Source organism: Echinops telfairi, unplaced genomic scaffold (genome assembly GCF_000313985.2).
Source record: "Echinops telfairi isolate 266 unplaced genomic scaffold, ASM31398v2 ScPeMD7_2291;HRSCAF=2852, whole genome shotgun sequence".
NCBI lineage: Eukaryota > Metazoa > Chordata > Mammalia > Afrosoricida > Tenrecidae > Echinops > Echinops telfairi.
Window position 1 is genome coordinate 36,166,826 of NW_022106189.1, and position 24,223 is coordinate 36,191,048.

A 24,223-nucleotide genomic window follows, 5' to 3' on the forward strand; every position below is an offset into this window, starting at 1 on the left:
AAAGTGGGTGAAGGGAGACGTCAGACAGTGTAAGATATGAAAAAATAATAATTTATAAATTATCAAGGGTTCATAGGAAGGGGAGTGGGGAGTTAGGGGAAAACGGGAGCTGATGCCAGGGGCTTAGGTGGAGAGCAAATGTTTTGAGAATGATGAGGGCAGTGAATGTACAAATGTGCTTTACACAATTGGTGTATGTATGGATCGTGATAGAAGTTGTATGAGCTCCGAGGGAGGGGAAAAATAAGGACCTAATGCTGGGGGCTTAAGTGGAGACTAATGTTTTGAGAATGATGAGGGCAATGAATGTGCAAATGCGCTTTACACAATTGGTGTATGTATGGATTTTGATAAGAGTTGTATGAAAAAAAAAAAAGAGTTGTATGAGCCCCTAATAAAATGATTTTTTTTAAAGTTGTATGAGCTCCTAATAAAACTATATAAAAAAATTTTAACAACAACAAAAAAAGTTTTCTGAGGTTAAAAAAAAAAAGTTCTCCAGCTTGCGGCCCCTCTAATGCAGACTTGGGGCTAACCTGCCAGTGAGCGCCCAGAGAAGTCCCTGCTTTAGATGAAGATGTGACTGGAGAAAAAAGGCACTTCAGAACACTGCTGTGCCCAGTGAGCCCCTACTATACCCACCCTTGTCAGTGTGCTCTTGGGGTATGACCTGGGCAGCTAGACAAGAGAGTGGGGGCTGGGTGACACTAGAGGACCAACCACCACCTGGTGACCAGGCCAGGAGATAAACTTCTCAACCACTGCCCACTGCCACCTTCCTCTGCCAAAGGTCTAACTGCCCTCCCTGGCAGTTCCCACCCACCTCTGACTCCTTGTTTATTTTGTATACTTTTTTATATTCTCACCATATTTTTAATGCTGCTAATAAGTTATACACTGTAAAAGGGTAAATTTGCAAATGTGTGATATATTTACAAAAAATAAGTGTTAACGAAAAGAAGAGGAGTAATTGCTGAGACTGCTTGTGTACAACCAAACACCTCATAGGGTCTGGTTCCTTGGTTTGGAAGTTAGGGTCATGAATTCATGGGCCATCCTAGTATGTTAGTCTAATAACATGTTTAGTGTATTGTGTGGTTCCTTGAGCCTTCAAATCTTGGAACAATTTGTCTCTTCATCTGAGCAACAGAGGCAGAAGGAGAAATAGGAATGGGAGGATCTGGAATGGGAGGCTGATTGCCTCCACAAACAACTACCTCCTTTGCGCTGAGACCAGAAGTACTAGATGGCGCCTGGCTACCATTACTGAACATTTTGAGCAGATTCCATAAAAGAATCCTGACCAAAAAGAAGAAAATGCAAAGCAGGGTTTAATATTCTTACGGACTTTGGACTTTCTGGAGCATGGAAAGTGAATAAACCCCTAGAGCAGTGGTTCTCAACTTTCCTCATGCTGCAACCCTTTCATACAGTTCCTCATGTGGTGGTGAACCCCCACCCCCACCACCATAAAATTATTTTCGTTGCTACTTCATACACTGTAATTTTGTTACTGTTACGAATTGGGCGACCTCTGTGAAAGGGTTGTTCAACCCCCAAAGGGGTCGCAACCCACAGGATGAGAACCGCTGCTCTAGAGCTATTGCCTTAAAGCTAAGCTTTAAACCAGATGTCCTCAAACTATGGCCCGTGGGCCACATGTGGCCCGCCGAGTGATTTTGCCCCGTTTGTTTTTTTTACTTCAAAATAAGATATGAGCAGTGTGCATAGGACTTTGTTCATAGTTTTTTTAAAACTATGTTCCGGCCCTCCAATGGATTTGAGGGACCGTGAACTGGCCCCCATCTAAAAAGTTTGAGGACCCCTGCTTTAAACCCTAAAGCCATCTTAAACCAAACAGCTTCACTAGTGAAAAAAATTTCTGCCAAGAGCATTATCCTTTTTTTTTTTCTAATTTCATTTTATTGGGAGCTCTTAAGATCTTATAACAATCCATACACCCATTGTGTCAAGCACATTTGTACATAGGTTGCCATCATCATTCTCAAAACATTTTCTTTCTACTTGAGCCCTTGGTGTCAGCTCCTGAGCATTATACTCTCTTAAGAGCAATCCATATGGCATGACAGTGACAAGAGCACCTGGAAAGATCAAATAGGTACGTTACGGGCCAGGGAGTCTACGTGGAAGACGGAGAAACTACTCAGAAAGAGAGTGAGGGTGCTTGTACAACTCAAGGAATGGAATCGGTGTCACTCAATTGCACATGTGGAACCTGTTGAACTGGAGTATGTTTTACTGTATTTACAATACAGTAACAATAACAAAATAAAATGAATAATAGGAAAAAGGAGGAAAAAATTTTAAGGGCACAGTTCCACTCTTTCCCTCGTGGCACTGCCATGAGTTTGAATCAACGGTCAACAACTCGTAACTGAGCCCTAAAGACCAAGCTCTAGGGGTAAATTTCACCCAAGGACCAATTGCTGGAAAGAGCATGAAGAACACAGTATCAGGATAGCTTTTCAAATGTAGCAAGCTCTTTGTCTAACAAATAAGTTTGCTTAGTTAGCAAATCCCCAAATTTAGTATTTGTGTTTTTTTCAGAAGGTGAAGCAGCTAAAAAGGTTAATTTTGGGTTAGTCATGTATAAAAGGAAAGAGTTTATTTTATGGGAAGGATATTTGGAATCCAGCCCTTTGCTTTTTCCTCCCTAGGAATTGCCCGCATTGTGGAGACCCACCAACCAATAGTGGAGACCTACTATGGGCCCGGGAGGCTTTACACCCTGATCAAATATCTGCAGGTGGAATGTGACAGTCAGGTGGAGAAGGTGGTAGACAAGTTCATCAAGCAGAGGGACTACCACCAGCAGGTGAGCAGGGGAAGAAGGCTTTGGAAGCAACTTTAGTCAGCATTGTTGTTATTTTTTTTTTTTAATATTAAATAATTTTATTGGGGCTTGTACAACTAACTCATCACAATCCACACATACTTCCATTGTGTCAAGCACTTTTGTACAATTGTTTCCCTCATCGTTCTCAAAACATTTGCTTTCTACTTGAGCCCTTGGTATCAGCTCCTCATTTTCCCCCTCCCTTCCTGCTCCCCCCTCCCCCATGAAACCTTGATAATTTATAACTTATAATTATTTTGTCATATCTTACACCGTCCGACATCGCCCACTTCTCCGCTGTCCGTCCCCCAGGGAGGAGGTTATATGTAGATTAGTCAGCATTATTAACAAATTAAACTGAAATGTTTTAAGTAATAAAGGTGCAGAAGCAAGAGAAATTAATTATAGCATTAAACTGGCCTACGTTTTGCCTGTTGCCAATACACTTTGGACTTAAGGTGCTGAAGAGCTACTCATGGCCTCAGTATAAGATTGAGAGAGAAACAGGAAGGGCTTCCTGAAAGGAACACAAAGATTTGACTAGCTCTTTGTCACTGAAGAATCTTATTGATTCACGTCCTCTTAAATGTCTAGACATTTGGTTCAGGGGCTCTTGTTTGACCCCATTGGTCGATAAGCGTCACTACTAAGGAGTTTGCCAGAAGAAAAAACTTGATAGGCCAAAAAACCAGCCACTACAAACCTTGTGGAGAACAGATCTGTTCTGACACTGGATTGCCATGAGTCAAAATTGTCTTCAAGGCAGCTGGTGTGTTTCTGTTTGATTTTTTTAATTGTCTCAAATTTCCCTCTAGTTAAGTGCTTAAAGTGTTTGCTTTCAAATAATAACAATGTTTGCTTTCATAGAACTCAATTTCCCCATTTCTCCAGGGAAAGTGAGAACAGGAATAGAAGTACCTACATGCAGTTTTATTTCTAGAACTCTAGCCTAGGAGAGACACTAGACAGCAGTCCATCACTTCTAAGTGCAGTAGGGAGAGGAGCATTAGAATCTAAACCAAAGTAAATTGTTGGTCTGTCACCTTGCAAGTCTGCCTGTGGCTTGTAGGAAAGGGAAGCTGGGCAAACGCATGAAGCCTAAATGTTATTGCATGCCAGTTTGGAATGCAAGAGGCAGGCACAGGGGAGTGGGCGACAGCATTCTCGTTTCTTTGCTATATTGCAGTTCCGGCATGTCCAAAACAACATGATGAGAAATTCTGTAACAGAGAAAATTGAACCAAGGTAAGAATCCTTCTTCAACTCTTAGGAGTTGAGTTGGTAATGTATGACTTAAAGCTTCTTTGATTACATTGTGGTCTGCACTTTTAAAAGAATCTTATTGTGTTTCTTTTTTATTATACATACAAAATTGTACATATAATGCATTTGTGGGCCCTGGACCATTCCCTAGAGAAGGACATCATGCTTGGTAAAACAGAGGGTCAGCAAAAAAGAGGTGGCCCCTCAGTGACATGGATTGACACGGTGAGTGCAGCGGTGGCACTCAGATAGCAATCATTGTGGGGGGGGTGCCGGGCCAGGCAGTGTTTCATTCTCACACAGAAGGTTGCTCTGAGTTTAGGTCAGAACCGACACAATGGCACCTAACCACACATGCAACTTGCAAATAAGAATTAAACAGCCCCTATGCCAACCAGCTGTTTAAGAAAGAGATCAATGCCAGTACTTCTGAAGCCGTAGATGCCTCTCTTCCTTCTCTCCTTCCCTCTCAGACACTTGTTACTAAAAGAAAATCGACTGGATGGTTTGCTGCTGGATCCCCAATAACAAGGATTAATATCTGGCACGTAAACTACTCAGTGAAACTTGTTAATTCAATGAATACATTTTTACAATGTTTGAATTGTCTTATATGTATTCTTACTATAAGAAAGGAAAAGCTAAACGTTTGGGGAGAATGGTGGTTCCTTCCAGGGGAGGAGAAAGAGTAAAGTTGAATCAGGAAGGGTGAGTCCTGCAGCTTTGTTTTTCAAGTGTTTGGCTAGTCCGAGTCCCGTGAGTCCCCATAGGAATCTTCAGATCTCTTTAGAGACGTCAGCTGGGGTGTGGTGGGGCTTATACTGAAGAGCAGAAGCCTTACAATTACTGGAGTCATTAATCAATTTTTTCTTTGATGACTTACGCTTTTTGTGTTCACAGGACTCTATCTCTGCCTATTCCGAGGTTGCAAATATCTTTTTCTTATGTTTTCTTTCAGAAGTTTTGCAATTTTGAGTTTCATATTACGTCTCTGATCCATTGGAGTTACTGTGTGTGACAGGAGCTTAAGGGCCAGTGTTTGTTCTTCCTTGTGAACAGCAGGCAGGATTGTTTTTTTTCCCATTTTAAAAATCTACTTTATTATATTTAGGTGGCAGCATTTTTTTTTTCTCTTCTTTTTTTTAAATAATTTTATTAGGGGCTCATACAACTCTTACCACAATCCATACATACATCAATTGTGTAAAGCACATCTGTACATTCACTGCCCTCCTCCTTCTCAGCAGGCAGGATTTTAAGACTGGAATAAGTCCTTAGAGCTCATCCACCCAACCCCTTCATTGGGTTTCAAGAAAAGGATTGTCCAGGTCCCACAGCTATGTTTGTAGGATTCCAAAAAGTACAGATGCTGGTTCTGAGAGTTCTTGTCCAGCTTAACGTACAATTCTGAATCCTCGAAACTTGCCACTAAACCTCTGGGCGTCATATGGGCACCACCTGAGAACTTGTGAGCAATGTCTGAGTGTTAGCAATCTCAGGCCCAGCCCTGATGAGGGGGATCAGAATCTGCACCCTCTCCCGCTGCTGAGGTGATTTGTGTGCACAGGGGAAACTGGGGAGCACTGTTTGCAGGGTGCAAAAGCATGGCTCTTCTGCCTCAGCACCCGAGGTGACCCTGCTATGTGAGCCCTGGCCTAACTCCTGCTGCTGGTGTCCCAGGGAACTGGACCCCATCCTGACTGAGGTTACCCTGATGAATGCGCGCAGTGAGCTGTATCTGCGCTTCCTCCGGAAGAGGATCAGCTCGGATTTTGAGGTGGGGGACTCCATGGCCTCAGAGGAAGTAAAGCAAGGTAAGCTGGGTCCCTGTGTCCTCTGAGAGGACTAGGCTGTGAAGTGCTCTCTGTTTTTATGTCAGTGAAGCCACAGATCTCTTAGAAGGAGAGCTGGACTTGTTATCCTCTAGGGATCTGTGGGCAAATGGCTCCCAGGAGGAAGCCCAGGCTGACTGCATTTTACAATCAGACTAGGTCTTTAAAATCCTCTTGCTATTTTATAGATGGGGAAAACGGATGCCTAGAACTGTTAAGTGATCATCTTGTGTGCTTTTTTTTCCCTTTCCACACCATGCCTTTTTGCCAGCCCTGATGTAGGTTTGTTGATTGAATAGGTGGTATGTGCACTTAGTAAATAAATCAGTGAATCATTTAAACAGTCCATACTGGGATACTTGACTGCAGGTGCATGTAGGGAAGCTCCTGGAGTGATGGGCATACAGAAAGCTGAATTGTGCCATGATTGTACAGCTCTCCAATGTTACCAAACTTAATTAGTTCAACATATAAAGTAGGTGAATTTGATTACATAATTTGTGTTTCATTAAAGTTTGAAAAAAATAAAGTCATTTACCTCCTCCCCCAGTCTTCTGTTTCCTCGAACCACAATTGTGAAGAGATAAATGATATTGGGGGTGAAAGGGGATGTGTCTGCCCTGCCTAATTTCATTTATACGGTACCTCTTCAGGTTTTTAAGGTCATCTAACTCATGCCAGGGAGATATATGCAGGGCTTCTTGAACGGGGAGCTCAGTACGACCACAGTCTCTATGGTATTATTCGAGGCTTATAACACATGGCCTAGTACTTGTCTGCCCCAGGTGGTGCTGCCGTGAGTTAGTGTGTAAAGGATACCTGCTCCGCTGGAGTTGGTGCTCATTCCATTCAGAATGACCTTCACTGTTCAGAGCTGGGCTGCCCAGTGCAGTAGCCACCAGCCACGCGTGACCACCGAAATCAATGAAAACTCAGTACCCTGTATCACTCAGTCCTCGGGCACATTCGCCACATTTCAAGTGCTCCCTAATGGCTAGCAACACCTGTATTAGACAACACTGTTCTCAATATAAAACAGTCCATCCTTATTGAAAACTCTATTGGACAACACTAATTACTGAATGAAATGCTCCATGCACAACATATTACAGTTCTGCCTGTCTTTTAACTCCCATTAATGACTTTTTTATTACTACTAAATGCTTGTATTGGAGGCTCTTACATCTCTTATCACAATCCATACATTCATCCATTGTGTCAAGCACATTTGTACATATGTTGCCATCATTGTTTCCAAAGCGTTTTCTCCCTTTAATGACTTTTAAGGATATAATAGAAAAGAAGTAAAAAGTCACTTGTATAAAAACGTTCACTGAAATCTCCAAAAATGGCAAGTTATTTAGTAAACCAAATGTCTAAAGAGTTTTGTTTTAAGTATTATCTATCTGATAAAATATCACACAGCTAAAAAAAAATATATATATATCACACAGTCATTATAAATAAGCAGCCTAGGAAGAAAAAATAATTTGCAAGCTATATAGAAAGTGGGAAATATTTATAATGTACATTTTAAAAGCAGAATACAAAATTATGCCTGTCCCATGAAAACTATGTGAATTATGTGCATGTATGGAACACAGATGACAAAGGAGTTTGAAAAAAAAGTTGCTTTATTTCCTTTTGGGAAGAAGAGTGAGTCTTCTTTCTTGACTGTCCCTTAGAGCATCAGAAGTCTCTGGACAAACTCCTCAATAACTGCCTCTTGAGCTGCACCATGCAGGAGCTAATTGGCTTATATATTACCATGGAGGAGTACTTCATGAGGGAGACTGTCAACAAGGTAGGACAGAGGGCAACGCGCCCTTAGAAGTCGGGCTTCCTGTCCAAGAAGACTGTGTCAAGGAAGTGACTAAGGCACCCTGTCTCTGGGCCTGCTCTGAGAGTCTTTGGAGGGTTGGAAAGCATCTTTGGCATTGTCATGCTCTTTGTGTACCCAGCTGGGATTTCATTCTCATGGAGCACAGACCACACCTCCACTCCTCAGGGAGTCTGTGCTTGCTACCTCTTAAGGGAAGAGCCTCAGCAAAGAAAGGGATCCCCCGATGGCTTATGGACTCAGGTGACAGGCCCCCAAGACATAGGCCTTCAATACCCAGTTTCCTAATAGTAATCAATAGAGACATGAGCTATTTTGGCAAGGAAGATCCGCTCCAAGCTGTGATCAGAATAAACCATGTTCGGGCCAAAATCAGGAGAAGGCTTAGAAGAGGGAACAGCCAGGGAACATGTAACCAGAATGATCTCAGAACAGAGGTCCTCACTGGGTGCTTTGCCTTTTGGGTAGGCTGTGGCTCTGGACACCTATGAGAAGGGCCAGTTGACGTCCAGCATGGTGGATGACGTCTTCTACATTGTGAAGAAGTGCATTGGAAGGGCTCTGTCCAGTTCCAGCATCGACTGCCTCTGTGCCATGATCAACCTCGCCACCACAGAGCTAGAGTCTGACTTCAGGTAAGCTTGACTCTCTCCATGTTAGGAGGCCGGAAGTCTAGTATGATTCCTGAGGCACATTTATTCCCTCTCCCTCTGATTCTAGCTCAGTTTATACTGGACAAAAGCTTGCTGTCCATAGCACAACATCCTGGCTCTGGGAAATTGCCCAGCAGTCAGATAGATGTCTTCTGAGTCACGTCTCTGGTCCTTGAGCTGGATTGGAGAGGGGATATTGGCATAGGAAAGAGAATAGGTAGCTCAGCCGAAGGCAATAATAATAGTAGCAGTCATAGTTACCAATGCTGCCAGCTAGCCAATCTGTCCATCTATGCTTTCACTTCATCGTCCAGTAGAGACTGTTAGCTCTGTTCTATAGACGAGGAGGTTCCACCACTTCTCAAAGGTCACGCACCTCATAAATGGTAGAATACGGAATAGAGTCCATAAATGACTAACTCAAAACCTGTCCTCTCAGGTCTGATATGGAACTGCTCTTGAGCTTGTTTTTGCTCAGTGGTGGTAACTGAAGGTCTCTCAGGGTATAAAGACTAGGCTGGGCTCCTCTGTGTGTTTTTGCCACATCTGGTCTGGAGGCTTATGGCTCACTCTCCTAGCCTGGCTCCTGAAGGGCTCCAACACTGATCTCTAGAATTGCTTATTCCTCCACAAGAGTACTTCCTACGGCTGGGTCAGCTAGTGGGCACATGGGTCCTGCAGTTTGGGAAGCCAGCTTGAATGCTGTCAGGCCTGACCCCAAATGCCATTCTACCCCCAGGGATGTTCTGTGTAACAAACTGCGGATGGGCTTCCCAGCCACCACCTTCCAGGACATTCAGCGTGGGGTTACGAGTGCCGTGAACATCATGCACAGCAGCCTCCAGCAGGGCAAATTTGACACAAAAGGCATCGAGAGCAATGACGAGGCCAAGCTGTCCTTCCTGGTAGGTAGCCCCACAGGAAGGGAGCTGGGTTGGTGTACTTGAGAGGTTAAACTGACCTCTAAGCCAAAGTAGATTCAGCCTGGAGTGTGAGGTATTTACTCAAGTGTTTGTGTAGAAAGAAACTTACCTTTAAGGAAAGCTCCTAGAAGGTTCACAGACCATTTTGTACCTACACACCCATCTCTGAGCTACCTCAGCCAGGACCTGTACTGCCCAACGATTCAAGGCAGTGCTGAATATCGAACTTGGCGTACACCAGCCAGTGAACTCACTGTAAGGTCTGGGCCAAATGCCCAGACCTCCTCTGAAGAGAGCCCCACACAGCATGAGTGGTCGATTCCTTAGGCCTACCAGGGCTGCTTTCCCAGCACGCTGCCTAGGCTTTGTTTCTTTGGCATGGGTAAGCTGAGGAAAGCCCTTGGCTCTCCATGAGAGCTATGGTGAGGCAGTGAGTCTCACAATGTGGGACAGCTGGCAAAGGAGAAGCATGGAAGAAAAAACGATATAGACAAAGTAACAACCAGTTTGAGATGAGTCAAAAAGAACACGTGTCCCAAGTTCATATGGTCTCCCTGGAATGTACTATCACGGGCATGGCTGGAACAGTGCCTCCAGAGGGCGATCCATTCTGCTCTTTGCTCACACTGGCTCAGCTCTGGGACTCCTTGGCTCCTGGGACTCAGAGTCGGAAGGAAGCATCCAATTGCCATCATCCACAGCAGGGGTCTCTGGACGCCCTGAGACTGGAAATGAACGTGTGTATGGAAATGAGGTCTTTAGTTTTTCTCAGACTCTTCAAGGGGTCTGTAATACCAAAGCATTAGGCTTGGTTGCTGGAGGCCTGGAAGATAAGGCCAACCAGGAAGGGCACAAAACGCTTGCTGATCGGTTTCCAGTTTCCCGACATCAAGTACTTAAATTGTCATCACTCCCAGCGCAGGGCTTATTTCTTTTGTCACCTTGGCACATTTGGCTGTGGAGGTGAATTCCCCCATTGTTCTGACACGTCATTCACAGTCATTAGGATAAGCTCAGCACATCCATGATGTACTTACAAGGACTATCAACACGAGAAACTTTGAAATTGATACCATTTGAGCCCAAATCCAGCTTCCTCTCATGACAGAATAGTCTTGATGCCTTTAAGTACCTTACAAACATTTATTTTGTGGCTTTCACTAGTCCTGACACACTAGTTATTACTCTGCTGGTGTCAGCAGGCTTGTGTTGTAGCACACTGTAGGTTTGGGGGTTACAGAACAGCCTATGCAAAAAACCAGCCTGGCTTTTTAAGTATTGAATGCTCACAGGAAAAGTACTCAGTCCCCACTGTTCTGATTCTTCTTCCACCCTGAAATCCAAAACCTGCTACCTCCCTGCTTACAGGCTGCCCCCTTTCTGTCTTTCTCCTGCCTTCCATTCATGCCACCAACACACCAACTCAGGGACAGGATGATCCTCCCCACAGTTCCATATCCCTCCCTCCCTCTCATAGCCTCCACATTAGCCTGCCCAAAACACAGTGCTCACGTGGACTTAGGAGTATATTCAGCTATACATCTGTGATTTGGTTCCTTGGTTTAGAGATTCAGGGTCACAGTTTCAGGGAACATTTGAGTTAATTGGCCTAATAAGTTTAGTTTGTTGCACTATGCAACAAACTGGTTGTGTGTGTGTCCATCATTCAATAATTGAATAATAATAATGACACTTGTACATATGTTACCATCAACCTTTTTTTTCCCAAAACATTTTTTTTTTTTTTCATTTTTTTTTTTTTTTAATTAAATCATTTTACTGGGGGCTTGTACAACCCTTGTCACAATCCACACATACATCCATTGTGTCAAGCACATTTGTACATTTATTGCCCTCATTATTCTCAAAACATCTGCTTTCTACTTGAGCCCTTGGTATCAGTGCTTTTTTTCCCCCTCCCTCATGAACCCTTGATAATTTACAAAATTTTTTGTCATGTCTTACACTGATCTATGTCTCCCTTCGCCCACTTTTCTGTTATCCTTCCCCCTGGGAGGGAGCTATATGTAGATCATTGTGATCGGTTCCCCCTTTTTCCCCCACCTTACCCTCACCCTCTTGGTATCACTACTCTCATTATTGGTCCTGAGGGTTTTATCTGTCCTGGATTCCCTGTGTTTCCAGCTCTTATCTGTACCTGTGTACACGCTCTGGTTCAGCCGGATTTGTAAGGAAGAATTGGGATCATGATAGTGGGGGTGGGGGGAGCACTAAAGAACTAGAAGAAAGTTGTATGTTTCATCGGTGCTATACTGCTCTGTGACTGGCTAGTCTCTTCCTTGTGACCCTTCTGTAAGGGGATGTCCAATTGTCCACAGATGGGCTTTGGGTCTCTACTAAACAATCCCCCTCATTCACATTGACATGACTTTTTGTTCTGGATCTTTGATGCCCGATACCTGATCCTGTAGACACCTCATGATCACACAGGCTGGTGTGCTTTTTCCATGTGGGCTTTGTTGCTTCTCTGATAGATGGCCGCTTGTTTACCTTCAAGCCTTTAAGACCCCAACGCTTTATCTTTTGATAGCTGAGCACCATCAACTTTCTTCACATTTGCTATGCACCCATTTTGTCTTCAGGGATCATGTCAGGAAGCTAAAGCATCATGAAATGCCAGGTTATTAGAACAAATTGTTCTTGTGTTGCAGGAGTACTTGAGGCCCAATGTATGTATGCTACCTTGATACTTAACATGCAAATATATGTACATAGATTTATTTCCATATCATTATATATAAATATATTTACATATGTACATGTCTTTGTGTAGACCTCTATAAATGTCCTAGTTCTTTCCTCTTATTTCCTTTTACTTTCCTCTTGTCCCAATATCATGTTTGGCCTTCATTTGGGTTTCAGTAATTCCTCTTGGCTACATTGCCCGTACGCACAAGCTTTTAAGATTCCAGTTACAAAAAATAAAAAGATTCCAGTTGATACTCACCAAAGTAGGATGGCTGATGTCTTTGTGGACTATTTTATTTCAATTGAACTAAGTGTCTCCAAGACCGTGGTTGCTAACATATCCTTTTTCCTGAACATATTTATTCACTCATTCAGTTAATAAATGAGGAACTTCTATATATCAGACACCGTTCTAGGTTCCAGAGTTGAGTGGCCCAATTTGGTTGCCAGTAGCTATACTGTACCTATTTAAATTTACATTTAAAATTCAGTTCCTCAGTCCCACCTGCCATATTTTAAGTGTTCAAGAATATGTCTATCCTCCCAGAAAGTTCTATTGGCTATGGTACCCTACTACCATAGCAGTCAAGAAGACTGGGGAGGGAGGACTCATGGGGCTCTGTCTAGAGATGGAAGCAGGCAGCAAGCAAGGTGATACTGGCTGGTTCTAGGTACTGTGGAATAAACAGCAATGGGCTAGAGTAAGGTGACCAGATTCAAAGCGGGACACCATTGATGGGGTGGGGGGGGGGGGGGCTTGATTAAAAATTTGGTCTATATGGACCAAATAGACAGTTTTCTAGCTTGTCGTGCATTCTTTCCAAAAATCGGGACTACCCCACCAAAAGCAGGACGTCTGGTCACTTTAGGCTAGAGAGAATAGGGTGAAGTGACACACCCTCATGTCCTCTCAGAACATGATCCAGCCTTTCAAGTTCAGTCACCAGCTCTGCCATGCAGCTTTTCTTGAATGCCTAAGTCCAGTATGTTTTTAATTTCCTCAAAGTACTCATGGCAATTTGTGCCTTAATTGCCACTTTTACCCCATGCCGCTTTTTATGATTGCTATTTCCTTCAACAAGGTGACTTGGCACAGTCACTGGCACAGTGGGCTCTGTCATAGTTGGGGCAGGGCTGGGGAGTGTTGTTGGTTGTACCAGGGACCGCTCGCTAGGAGTTGGAACCAACTCACGGCACACGGCAACAGCAACCATTTTTGTACTGAAATTACATTAGGAACCTAGGCCCACGCCCAGGCTTGCCTTGGAATTGTGACTCTAGCTCTGGGACCTTGTCACCAAGTTTTCCTTCCCTCGGTTTGCATTTCACATGATCTGCTGCATACATGAAGGGGCATCACAGTTTATGTGAAAATGCCATGGGGTTCCAATTCTGGTTTTCCATGGACTTTTGAAGCACCATCCTATATAATTAATGATAATATGTACAAAATTATTTGCGATCTGACTTCCCTCCTGATACTTTCAGGGAGTAGATTTTATCTGTTTTGCTCACTTCCTTCTCCCTAGAGTCTAGAATAGGCTGCTGCCTAGCAGACGCTCAGTGGATATTTGCTGATTCCCTGGTGGGCTGCACCTTTGGAGGTATCTTATATCCCTCTGTGAGATGGACTTAGTCATGCTTATTCTCTGGGCTGGTCAGGAGAATGTTTCTCAGGTGCCAGTCTGAAGCAGCTTTTCTTGAAGGAACATCAACCTTGTGTCACTGGCCTGGGCTTGGAAGATTGGAGCTCAGGGCTCGCAAGGCTTGTGAACCAAAAATGCCTGAGACCTGTGGTCACTTTGCTGCCATGGTGTCAGGCACAGCAGGAGGAGACTGGCCACCACTCTGCCAAGCCTGTTGGGTGACAGTGGTGTGTTCTCCTTAGTCTGAGTCTGAACCCAGGTAGCCCCCGAGCCGCATGGAGTGTCGCTGCCAGCAAGCCTGGCATTGGAGTGGGCAGCAGGTCATGTTCTTCTGTCCTCATCTCCCAGGTGACTCTGAACAATGTGGAGATCTGCAGTGAAAACATCTCTACTCTGAAGAAGACTCTGGAGGTACGAGAAGAATAACCTACCCACTGCAGGTACCCAGAGGGACTGCCCATGTGGGAAGAACTCAGGCCAGCCCATGCTGGAGGTCTGAAATCAAAGTAAACCTTCCAGCAAATCTTGGACAAGACCCTTCACAATCTGAGCATCAGTTCTCTATAAAATAAGCGTGGGTTTCTTATAATAGAAAATAGAGTTGAAGACACTATGAAAAGTGAAACCACCTCTATTAAGATGAAGTCAAGTTCACCAGAGCCCCCACTCAAAGCTGGTTGGTCTAATCACTTCTGAAAGGCAGGCAGGCAGCCTAGTCTCATCGCTAGACTAGACTAGATTCTATTGGAACCTGTTGGGGCTTGGAAATCAGAGATCCCTGGGCTCTGATCTTCATTTGACTGTGGCCAGCTGTGAAGTGGTAGGCAAGTTTGTAACCATCTTGAGCCTCTGCTTTCTTCTTGTTTATAAAATAGGGGTAAGGATCTCCACCCCATAGGGTTGTTGTGAGAATTGCCATTGAGTTGATTCCTGCTACGGGCTAGGAGAGCAGTCTGGGAGTTTACAGTAGGACAGAGTCCCAAGTGGGCCCTGCGGGCAGACACACCTGTTCTACTGTAACCAGCACAGCACAGACTTTCAAAGGAAGCTCCTGGCCGCCAAGGCATGGCGAGCTTTAAGCTGTTCCCTCTGCCCTGAGCAGGGCCTGGCACAAATACACCTGCGTTGTGATTGTGACTGTCTATCTCCCTTTGTCAGCCAGACCAGAACATTAAAAAAGCAGGAACCAAGTTATTCATTCACAGCCACCATCCCTTTCTGACATTGCTCAATTCTCACAGTCATGGGGGTGGGCTGTGTTCCCAATTTACAGCCGGCACAGTGAAACTGGGACACACTAAATCACTTGTCCAAGGTCAGGCATCTCACCCACGACTGAGCCAGCATTTGAACCTAGAAATATCTGACTTAAGTCGTGAAAGCTTTTCTGCTCTGTCTCTTACTCACCTCCTCCCCTCGGATTATAAAGCCGGCAGTGAGACAACTGGCTAGGACAGATGCAGGTTTTCTGAAACTCCTCCAGGGCTTCTGCCTCAAAAGGCCCTGAGCTTCTGGCAGAGAAGGCCAGAGGAGAGGGCTGCCTGCGGGTTGGCCTCCTGCTTCGAGGGTTGCTCAGAGCTGGTGTTCTCCCCTAGAGCGACTGCACCAGGCTCTTCAGCCAGGGCATCGGAGGGGAGCAGGCCCAGGCCAAGTTCGACAGTTGCCTTTCTGACTTGGCTGCCGTGTCCAACAAATTTCGAGATCTCTTACAGGTAAGCCCCAGGTTCTTCTCCTGCCACATCTCCTAATGGAACCTGTTGCTCTGAGGCAGCTCCACCTGTGGGCTCCATGCTACACAGGGAAAAGGGAGAGACTAGCCAGCCACTGAAGAGTGAGATCCTTGGAGAGAAAGGCTCACTCAGTTTGTCCCATCAGCTTGAATAAGCCAGGGTCTGGACCCCCCCACAATGCCAAGATGGATGCTCAAAGGAAACGGAGCCACGTAGTTACTCAGACCCGCTGCTGGGACCTAGCAACAGTGCTGTCAACCACAGCTCTCAGAAATCTTTCTCTAGGGCCTCAACTCTGGCCCCAACCTAGAATCAGTGTAGATCTGGGAAGAGGCAGGTGTTTCCTTTCCTCTGAACAGAACTTCTGCTGTGCTCCAGGCTACAAGAATGCCCTGTAGACAAGGAATGAAGGGAGAGGAGGGAACTGGGTGGGTGGGCACTTGTCTCAAATGTCTGCCTTGTCCTTGTGCAGGAAGGCCTGACCGAGCTCAACAGCACAGCAGTCAAGCCACAGGTGCAGCCCTGGATCAACACTTTCCTCTCCGTCTCCCACAACATCGAGGAGGTCAGCCTGACCAGAGGCAGCAACAAGCCCAGGATCATCCCTTCCCTCACCCTCAGTCCAGTTCCCTGCCTAGATTGCTTCTGCAGTCTTTAGGGCTCAGCGAGAGGCATCTAATTGGGGTTATTTTTGCTCCAGGAACCCCTGGTCGTAGTATGGGTTACATAATAGGCTCCTAATTCCAAGGTCAGCAATTTCAAACCCATCAGTCACTCTAGAGGAGAAAAAGGAGGCTGTCTACCTCTTTAAAGATTTACAGTCTAAAAACCCTGTATAAAGTTGCTATTGGTTGAAGTTGACTTGGTGGCAGTGGGTTTCATCACAGATGTACAAGCCGTTTTCCTAGTCCCGTGCTTTCCTTCCTGCTGACTGGGAAATACCACCATACAATTTGAGCCACTGCTGTGGCCCAGCAGCAGCAACAGCAGCAGTTTCTACGTAGGGGGCCCAAGCTGGCTTTGAGCTGGATTTGTCAGCAGCTACTGGGCAAAGAGGCCCAATTATTTTCCTGGAGGGGTGACAGTGAAGGGTACTTCTTAGAGCAAGGGCCCTGTGACCCACCTTGTTTCTGATAATAGGAAGAATTCAACGACTACGAGGCCAACGACCCTTGGGTACAACAGTTCATCCTTAACCTGGAGCAGCAAATGGCAGAATTCAAGGTGAGCAGGGCCTTAGGAATCACCCACCTCTGCCCAGGCCAGCAGCTGCCCCTTCTCATCTTAGTCCTTCTTGGGACCCTGAAAGCTCTCCAAGCCTCAGCCTACAGAAACACTCCCCAGTGGCCTCATGTATCTGCCCTCACCCCCAGGCCCCCCACCCCCACCCGTGGAAGCAGAGATCCAGAAATGACTCCTGCTACTGTCTCATCTCTTGGCAGGCCAGCCTGTCGCCTGTCATTTATGACAGCCTGACCAGCCTCATGACCAGCCTTGTTGCAGTTGAGCTAGAGAAAGTGGTGCTGAAATCCACCTTCAACCGGGTAAGGTCATGTTCTCTGAGGAAGAGACCTCCAGATACCCCAGTTCTTGCCTCTCTCCTATCCCATGACCTCTGAGGCACTGGAGCAGGCTGATCCTGGGACCACTTGAGGCCTAGCTGGCTGGGCAGCTCAGCCCTGGAGGCATTTCTGCTTGTCCACATAGCCAGTGTTACCAATTGAATGTGTTATAAATCGCTCATAATGTGTTTTAAATCCTGACCTCTACACCTGTGCTTACGATCCTATTTGGAAGTGGGTTATCTTTGTTAACGAGGTAGAATTCATGTGTATTTTAAAGTCAATCTCCTATAGGGTCACCATGAGTTGAAATTGACCCAGTGGCAGTGAGTCCCTTACCAAATATAAAAAGCAGGTTAGGACAAGCGAGCAGAGATGGAGAAGGAGAGAGGCCAAGACAGAAGCATAGGCAGCTCAGAGAGCCAAGGACCTTCCTCTAGAGTGGAGAGCCCGCACCCGGAATCCAACTCGCAGCTTCCTCATGTTCTCCTGCAGCTTGGCGGTCTGCAGTTTGACAAAGAGCTGCGCTCGCTCATCGCCTACCTTACCACGGTGACCACCTGGACCATCCGAGACAAGTTTGCCCGGCTCTCCCAGATGGCCACAGTCCTGAATCTGGAGCGGGTATGTAGGGTGGGTTCCATGGTTCAGCTCCCTCGGCCTCCCCACCCTGTGCACAACAGCATGGCCTACAGGACGCCTCTTCCCACACGCACTTGCACTGCGGTTCCTGAAGCCTCTCCCTCAGGCTGGCCCCTCCCGGCTAACTGTTCTGGCTTTCCCACAGGTGACCGAGATCCTGGACTACTGGGGTGCCAACTCTGGTCCCCTAACATGGCGCCTCACCCCTGCTGAAGTCCGCCAGGTGCTGGCTCTGCGAATAGACTTCCGCAGCGAGGACATCAAGAGGCTGCGTTTGTAGCTGCCGGGCCAGCCCACCTGGGCCAGGTGGCTTCAGGGTCGCTCTTGAAGCTACCTGGGGGAATTCGGACAACTAGGACCTGCCACAGCAGGGAAACAGAGGCCTGCTGCTCCACTCTTTTACCCTCAGTCCTAGCTGGATGCTGTTTCCTCAAAGCCTGAAGCCCCCAAGAGGGGCAGGCCAGCTTTGAGGGGGCAGCACTCCCTCACCCTCGGATACTGCTGCAAGCAGGCTGCCCCTGCCTGCCTTTAGGAGATTTGAAAATTGGGTTAGATCCATAATGTAAGGCTGTAATGTTGATAGTCATCCTGAATAAAGATACTCCTTTGAGAAGGGCCAGTCCTCTCTCCGGTGAAGCCTGGGTACTACTGGGCAGGACAAGTCCACACTTGCACAGAAATATGAAAGAAAAAGGCCTGAACTTCTGCCATCTCCCGTGCCCAGAAACATGCTGCCTCCAGGGACCTGTGTGAAGTCACCCCACCCTCTTCCCTACTCTTGGAGCCTCAGCAACAGGGCAGTTTCCTGCAGGCCAGGATCACAAAAGACAACCTTGAAGCCGGGAATTTATTCCAAGAATATCAGACTCCCCACCGGCCCTGGGTGACACAGCACCTCCTGTGTCGCTGGCAAGACCTGGGTTAGCAGTGGCTTGCTGCAAAGACCACACTGGCTCATTGCCACTCACCTCGTGCCCCATCAAAGTGACAGCTTTGTGTGCCCAATCAAGCTGAGCGTGAGAAAACCGCGATCTGCCCTGCAGTTGTGGAATCCTGGCTGAGACGGTCAAGGCAGAGGCAGCCCCAGTATGGGTGGCTTACTGACCATAGCCTTTGACAGTGGCTGGGTTCTAACCATATCTGCAAAGTCCTAGCCAGAGAACACCAACCTTCCTGCCTCCCTCTGTCCACACCCTGAAGTGTTCTAACAAAATGTTCAGGATCTGGCTGCACTGAGGCCTTGTAGGCTAGAGGGGGGAGTGTGGGCCAGGATGCCTACACTCAGAAGCCAGAGCACTAGAGAAAGCACAGCAGGGTCTCAGGAGTCAGCCTCAGCCACCTCCTGAGGGACCCAGCGGAGGGAGGAGGACACAGACCAAGTGAGGCCACAGGACTTACAAAGGCCACCTGGGATACTGAGCCCATGACTTTCCCAAATCCCTAAAGGGCTAAGGCCAGGCAAGCCTAGCCTGCTGCCAGCCTAGTAACAATCCTGTTCCTAAGCCCTGTCAGCGGCACCAGCTCCAGAAAGGCTGGGTTGTGTCTCGGTGGCTTCCTTTAGAAGCAGGTTTTCCCAGGGGAAGGGAGGCAGGGCCACTGCAGCAATGGGTTCTCCCTGTGCAGAGAAGACTTGTAGGAGTGATTACGGCCAGGTTGTCCCCTCCAGCAGCTGCAGACTCAGGCCTTGTGTGTCCACCTCTACCAGGTGAATGCTGTAGTTCCCAAGACCCTAGGAACAAAGAACAAGAAACAATTTGCAAATCTGAGGTCTTCTAGAGGCTGGGCAGAGGCTACAGGAATAGCCCTTGGTTAGATGGTGGGCCCCCATAGTCTGCTGTACCCCAATACCTCTGTCTGGGCCAGCAGCGCCTCCAGAGTCTCCTTTTGCCGTGGCTCCTTGGTCAACAGATAGAGGAAGCCCCCACCACCTGCCCCAGCCAGGCTCTGGCCATGCACGTGAGGTGCCAGGATGTCCATCATGTGCCGTACGGCCAGGGGTTCACACCCTGGAGCCATGAGCTTCTTCTGTGCCCAGTACGAGGTCAGGTACTGGCCCAGGAGGGGCAAGCTTCCTGGGGTGGGGCAGAGGGGAGAAACCAGGATCCTCACTCTGCTTAGTCTCTGACTGAATGAACAGCCAGTACGAGTCGTGATTAAGAAGCCAGGGTCCAGTGCTGGTTGGAGAATAGGAGTCAGAAAGTGTAGCTCTCAGCCAGCCTTGAGGGTTACTTGGCCTAGCACAGCGGCCACCATGTTCCACCCATAGTTCTCAGAGACTGCAGAATGCAGCAGGAGTCCTGCTTGCCTCCCCCCTCCCTGGACCTCAGCTGTGGGCCACACCTCTTCCCACTTGTTCCTGGTGGAAAGGTAGAGCCTGGAGGGCCTCGCCCATGATACAAGTTTGGGCCCCAAATGGCTCCCAGCCAGGTTGGAGGCCCCCAAGAGGTCAGCCAAAGGGGCTGTACTCCCAGAAGTCCTGGTTACAAGTTCCTGTCCAGTGGCCTAATGTCCTCTGAGAGCACCTGATGCCCAGGGAAAAGCACCCACCTTGGCGAAAGGCATTGGCACACTCTTCAGTCTGCTGCACCAGGCTGTGAGCATTCTGCACCACAGCAGGCAGCCGGGCGTACCAGTTCCGCAGCACATCCTGCACATGGGGCAAGAGGGGAGCTGAGGGCTGGGGCCACCCAGCAGCCAGAGTCATCTGTCCCCTCCCTCCTGGGCCGGGCTCACCTGCAGCAGGTTCCGTGCCAGGCGGGTCTTGCCAGTGTACACCAGCAGCAAGTGGTCATTGAGCGTCTGGACAAAGCCCTCAGGCACAGCGAGCTCCTCCACCTCCACCTTCAGGGGCAGCTGTGCCCGGGAGCGCCCCACCTTGATGCCCGGCACCAGACCACCCACTTGGTCCTGCCAGCCGCCTCCTGTGAGTCCAGAGCCAGTCACTGCGGAAGTCTATCCCAGACCCGATTCCTGGCCTGCACCCCTAGCAAGGGCCAGCGTGGGAAGACTGCTTCCCTTAACTCCAGCTGGTCCACTGGGCTTGGGAGCAGGATGACCCCAGCAAGGGACAACTCTTCCCTTGAGCCTGGAATTCACAAACAGCCACTACCGTCAAGTTGATGCTGACTCGTAGTGACCCTCTCGCACAAAGCGGAGCTGCTCCATTGGGTTTCCAGGGCTGTAAAAACTCTACTGGGTTTACAATTTACTCCCCCTCAGTGTCTGGTGGGCTGAACTACCAACCCCTGCGCTTAACACACTGCACCACAGGACTCCTTTGGGGGTTCAGGTGGGGCAGGTACTATTTCAGACCTGCTGTATAAATGGAGGTGGGATAAGCAACACAAAGGGTACCTCCCCGCTTCCCTGGGGAGCTGGGGGGGAGCGGGGGCAGGGGTGAGGGTGGAGAGGCATCCCCGCCCTCCCTTGTACTCTGGCTCATCAAGTGTTGACTCGGGACGTTGTTCAGCATCTCTTCCCCAACATGAGGTTGTTTCCATATTGTTTAATAATGAAAGGTACAGACCCTTCCCTGAAACTGGGGATGGTTCTGGGACCTCTGTGGCGGTTAGGGACAGGGCCAGCAAGATGGAAGTATAATGTGCAAACAGTAAGTGGCACCTGGAACTTGCCGGCCAGAAAATGGTGCCCAGAGCCCCCAGTGCCCAGACCTTGTGAACACACAGCCAGGTGCAGCAGGAGCGCCATCGCTAAGAAGACATAAGCGTCTTGCAGCAGAAACGCCGCACACTGACAGCCAGCGCAGTAGGTCAGAATCGGCACTCCGATGAGGGTAGTGAGCACAGTACGGGCAGCACAGTTCCGAGGCTGTCTGCAAACCTCACAGACCCAGGGAGGCCGCCACCCTCTTTACCCCCACCCAAGGAGATACCTGTGGTGAGCACCTGCTCCAGGTGCAGCACGGCGTGGATCAGGGCCTCGGTGCTTACTGCTTGGCCGGCAGCCCGTTGCAAGGCGGCCAGGGCAGCGCCCGCCAAGATGCTGCTGGTACCTGCAGGAAGTGGAAAGTGCCAAGGCAGAATGACAGCGCCCTGCTCAGTCCTGCCCCACACTCCTCCTCAGGGCTGGGCAGCAGGGGGCAGGGCTACTCACCAAGGCCAGAGCCATGGGGCAGCTCAGACCAGGCGTGCAGCTCAAAGCCACCCCCAAAGGCACTCAACAGCTGCTCGCTGAGCGGGTGCTCGGAGCAGACCCGCACGATTCCCGCACAGATGAAGGCTGCCTTCAGCAGTGACGCTGTGGAGGGACAGACCAAGGGTCAGGAGCGGCTCTCGGCAGAAGCAGACCCCGCACCCCAGCACAGAGCCAGGCTCATCTGAGAGACCAAAGCCAGCAGCACGTAAGCTACAAAAGGGCCTCTCAGCTCCAAGTCACAGGCTGTTCCCATCACGAACTAGCTGTCATCTGTACAATGCCTGCTCCTACATGAGCCTTGGCAGGTGACTATTCCCAACCCCGCTTCTGCCACAGCTAGCTGTGTGCTGCCCCACTGCTGACAGGCAGGGCAGCCCTGACCTGGGGCATGGGGCTGGCAGTAATCCCTCAGCTCATCCAGGCTCCGGCACATGAGCTCCACTGCCATCTGGTCCCGCCGAGGCCCCACTGCCAGCCTCAGCTCTGGCTCGGGGATGCGACGTGCCCTGGCTCCGATGGGCCGGCGGCCGTCCACTCGCACAGCCAGGCCCAGGACTGCCCCACCATGCTCGTAGGCCAAGGGTGGTGTGTCACTCCAGCCACCTGCAACAGTGTGACAAGATCAAGCTGGTCACAGGCTGCCAACCCGCTTCTGGGGTGGCCACTCTCACCCCCGGCCTCAAGAGGGCTCACCGGAGAAGTCCACACGGGCGGGGCACTCAGCCATCACCCACTGCCCAGTGGCTGGCAACCCCACTGGCTCCGTGGAGACAAAGCACTGGGCCGACATGACAGCCTGCCGAATCAGGATCTGCTCGGCGCCCTCATAGTGGCGGGCAGCGCGCACCAGCAGGGCTGGCCTGCGAGAGGAGAGGAGGGTAAAGTGGCTAACAGGGCACCTCAGCTTGGGGCAGCCTGCCTGGGCACCCTGCTGCCCTGGGTCATCCTAGAAGTCCCTCCCTCTACCCCACCCCCCGCCCGTTCTTTGGACCTCAGTCTCCGAGGATGACCCACACTTGCTTCTCAAGAGGGTTCCACTCCCATCAGCACCCACCTGCTCAGCCACTTGTTCCGCTCCTGGGCGAGCGCCTCCACGCCTCCCGCCAGGTCACCGGCCTCCAGATAGGAGAAGGGCCGGGTCCACTCTCGGTTGGCAGCTGGGCCGCTCCGCAGGCCTCCACAACCCCCGGCCATGCAGCCCAGCACATCTGCCACACAGGCCAGGGCCCGCGCTGCCACGCCAGGGTCTCGGGCAACAGCTGCAACTGAGGAACCAGGAACAGCAGGTAGCTGGGGAGAGAGTCCAGCCCAGTACCCTGTGCCCACAGAGAAGCCAGCTCCTGGGCAGCTCCAGACCCCTCCCTGCATCTCTCTGTGCTCATCAGTGTACTGCCCACCCCTCTACCTGGCCCAGTTCTCCACCCCACAGGGACTTAAGCAGAGGGCTGGGATCAATGCCAAGGCGCCTGCATAGTCGGGGCAATCTGCTGGCCACAATCCTTGGGGCTCGGCCCTGACACAGTGCAGGGTCTGCTGATGCTCTGACCCCATGAAACGTAAACCCTCAGTGCCTCTCCCTGCTTGAAAGTCACCCATGGCTCCTTGGCACTCGGCTGACAGCACGGCACTGGCTCCGGGCACACCCACCATGGTCCAGTGTGGCCAGCAGGGGCCCAGGGCAGCCCTCTCGGACAGCAGCTCGGATCAGTGGGCGCAGGCTGAGGTCCTGCCGCACCTCCAGTACATGCCGCGCCTTCAACAGGGCCTGGCGGAAGAACAGGTCCCGGCGGGCAGCCAACGTTGCAGCTCGGTCCAGGTATGGCTGCAGCTGCTCCCAGGACAGGCGCCAGGTGGCTCGCCAGGCCCGGAGGGCCTCACCCCCGTCCTCCTGGGGGTTCAGCATCCACAGCAGGTCCTGGGGCCCCAGGACCCTCGAGGGGTACAGCACTGGGAAGAGGCGGGCGCTGAGGAGGCAGCGCTCTGCTGGGGGGGTGTCTGGGTCCCACAGGTCCCAGTCTCTGATGGGGGAGAGGACATATGGGAGGGAGTGAGGGCTCCTGCCCGTCACCAAGACCAATCCTCCTGTCAGAGGGGGTGGGCTAGGGACAGGGCGCACTCCTCAGTTGCTGAATCGGACACACGGGAGCTGCTGACTCAGGACAGGTGCTGCTGCGCACATTCTCAACAGAAAAAGGAAGTCAAACAGGCTGCCAAAGTGGGGACCATTCAAGCCTCGCTTCCTCTCCCAGATCTCTGAACAAAAGTCCCCCAGAGCCTGAGCACAGCCCAAGGCACGGTGCTGGGGAGAACCAGACTGCCTCCGCTGGATGGGCAGGGATGGGGCTCAGGGAAACTGCCTGGGGCCACAGAGACCACGGGCACCAACGACCTTACCGCATGACCACCTTACC

At 49.5% G+C, this 24,223-nt stretch overlaps 2 protein-coding genes across 4 annotated transcripts in view; one reads left to right on the forward strand and one right to left on the reverse strand.

Annotated features, from left to right (window-relative positions):
• COG4 (component of oligomeric golgi complex 4) overlaps window positions 1–18,276 on the forward strand; it is a 31,301-nt gene extending 13,025 nt beyond the window's left edge. For all 3 annotated transcript variants that reach the window (XM_004704555.4, XM_045293561.1, XM_045293560.1), the window contains 13 exons: window positions 2,679–2,836; window positions 4,044–4,102; window positions 5,801–5,934; window positions 7,638–7,756; window positions 8,261–8,427; window positions 9,185–9,350; window positions 14,072–14,134; window positions 15,319–15,435; window positions 15,926–16,018; window positions 16,594–16,677; window positions 16,896–16,997; window positions 17,511–17,639; window positions 17,803–18,276. In XM_004704555.4, coding sequence (XP_004704612.1) covers window positions 2,679–2,836; window positions 4,044–4,102; window positions 5,801–5,934; window positions 7,638–7,756; window positions 8,261–8,427; window positions 9,185–9,350; window positions 14,072–14,134; window positions 15,319–15,435; window positions 15,926–16,018; window positions 16,594–16,677; window positions 16,896–16,997; window positions 17,511–17,639; window positions 17,803–17,937 — 1,526 coding nt within the window. In that variant the 3' untranslated portion in view covers window positions 17,938–18,276. The remainder of the gene's footprint in view (window positions 1–2,678; window positions 2,837–4,043; window positions 4,103–5,800; window positions 5,935–7,637; window positions 7,757–8,260; window positions 8,428–9,184; window positions 9,351–14,071; window positions 14,135–15,318; window positions 15,436–15,925; window positions 16,019–16,593; window positions 16,678–16,895; window positions 16,998–17,510; window positions 17,640–17,802) is intronic.
• Window positions 18,277–19,211: 935 nt separating this feature from the next.
• FCSK (fucose kinase) overlaps window positions 19,212–24,223 on the reverse strand; it is a 10,309-nt gene continuing 5,297 nt past the window's right edge. Inside the window, 10 exon segments of the mRNA XM_045293925.1 lie at window positions 19,212–19,386; window positions 19,506–19,729; window positions 20,205–20,304; window positions 20,391–20,578; window positions 21,550–21,669; window positions 21,771–21,914; window positions 22,194–22,415; window positions 22,506–22,672; window positions 22,867–23,077; window positions 23,460–23,830. Of these exon segments, the coding sequence (XP_045149860.1) occupies window positions 19,300–19,386; window positions 19,506–19,729; window positions 20,205–20,304; window positions 20,391–20,578; window positions 21,550–21,669; window positions 21,771–21,914; window positions 22,194–22,415; window positions 22,506–22,672; window positions 22,867–23,077; window positions 23,460–23,830 (1,834 nt within the window). The 3' untranslated portion in view covers window positions 19,212–19,299.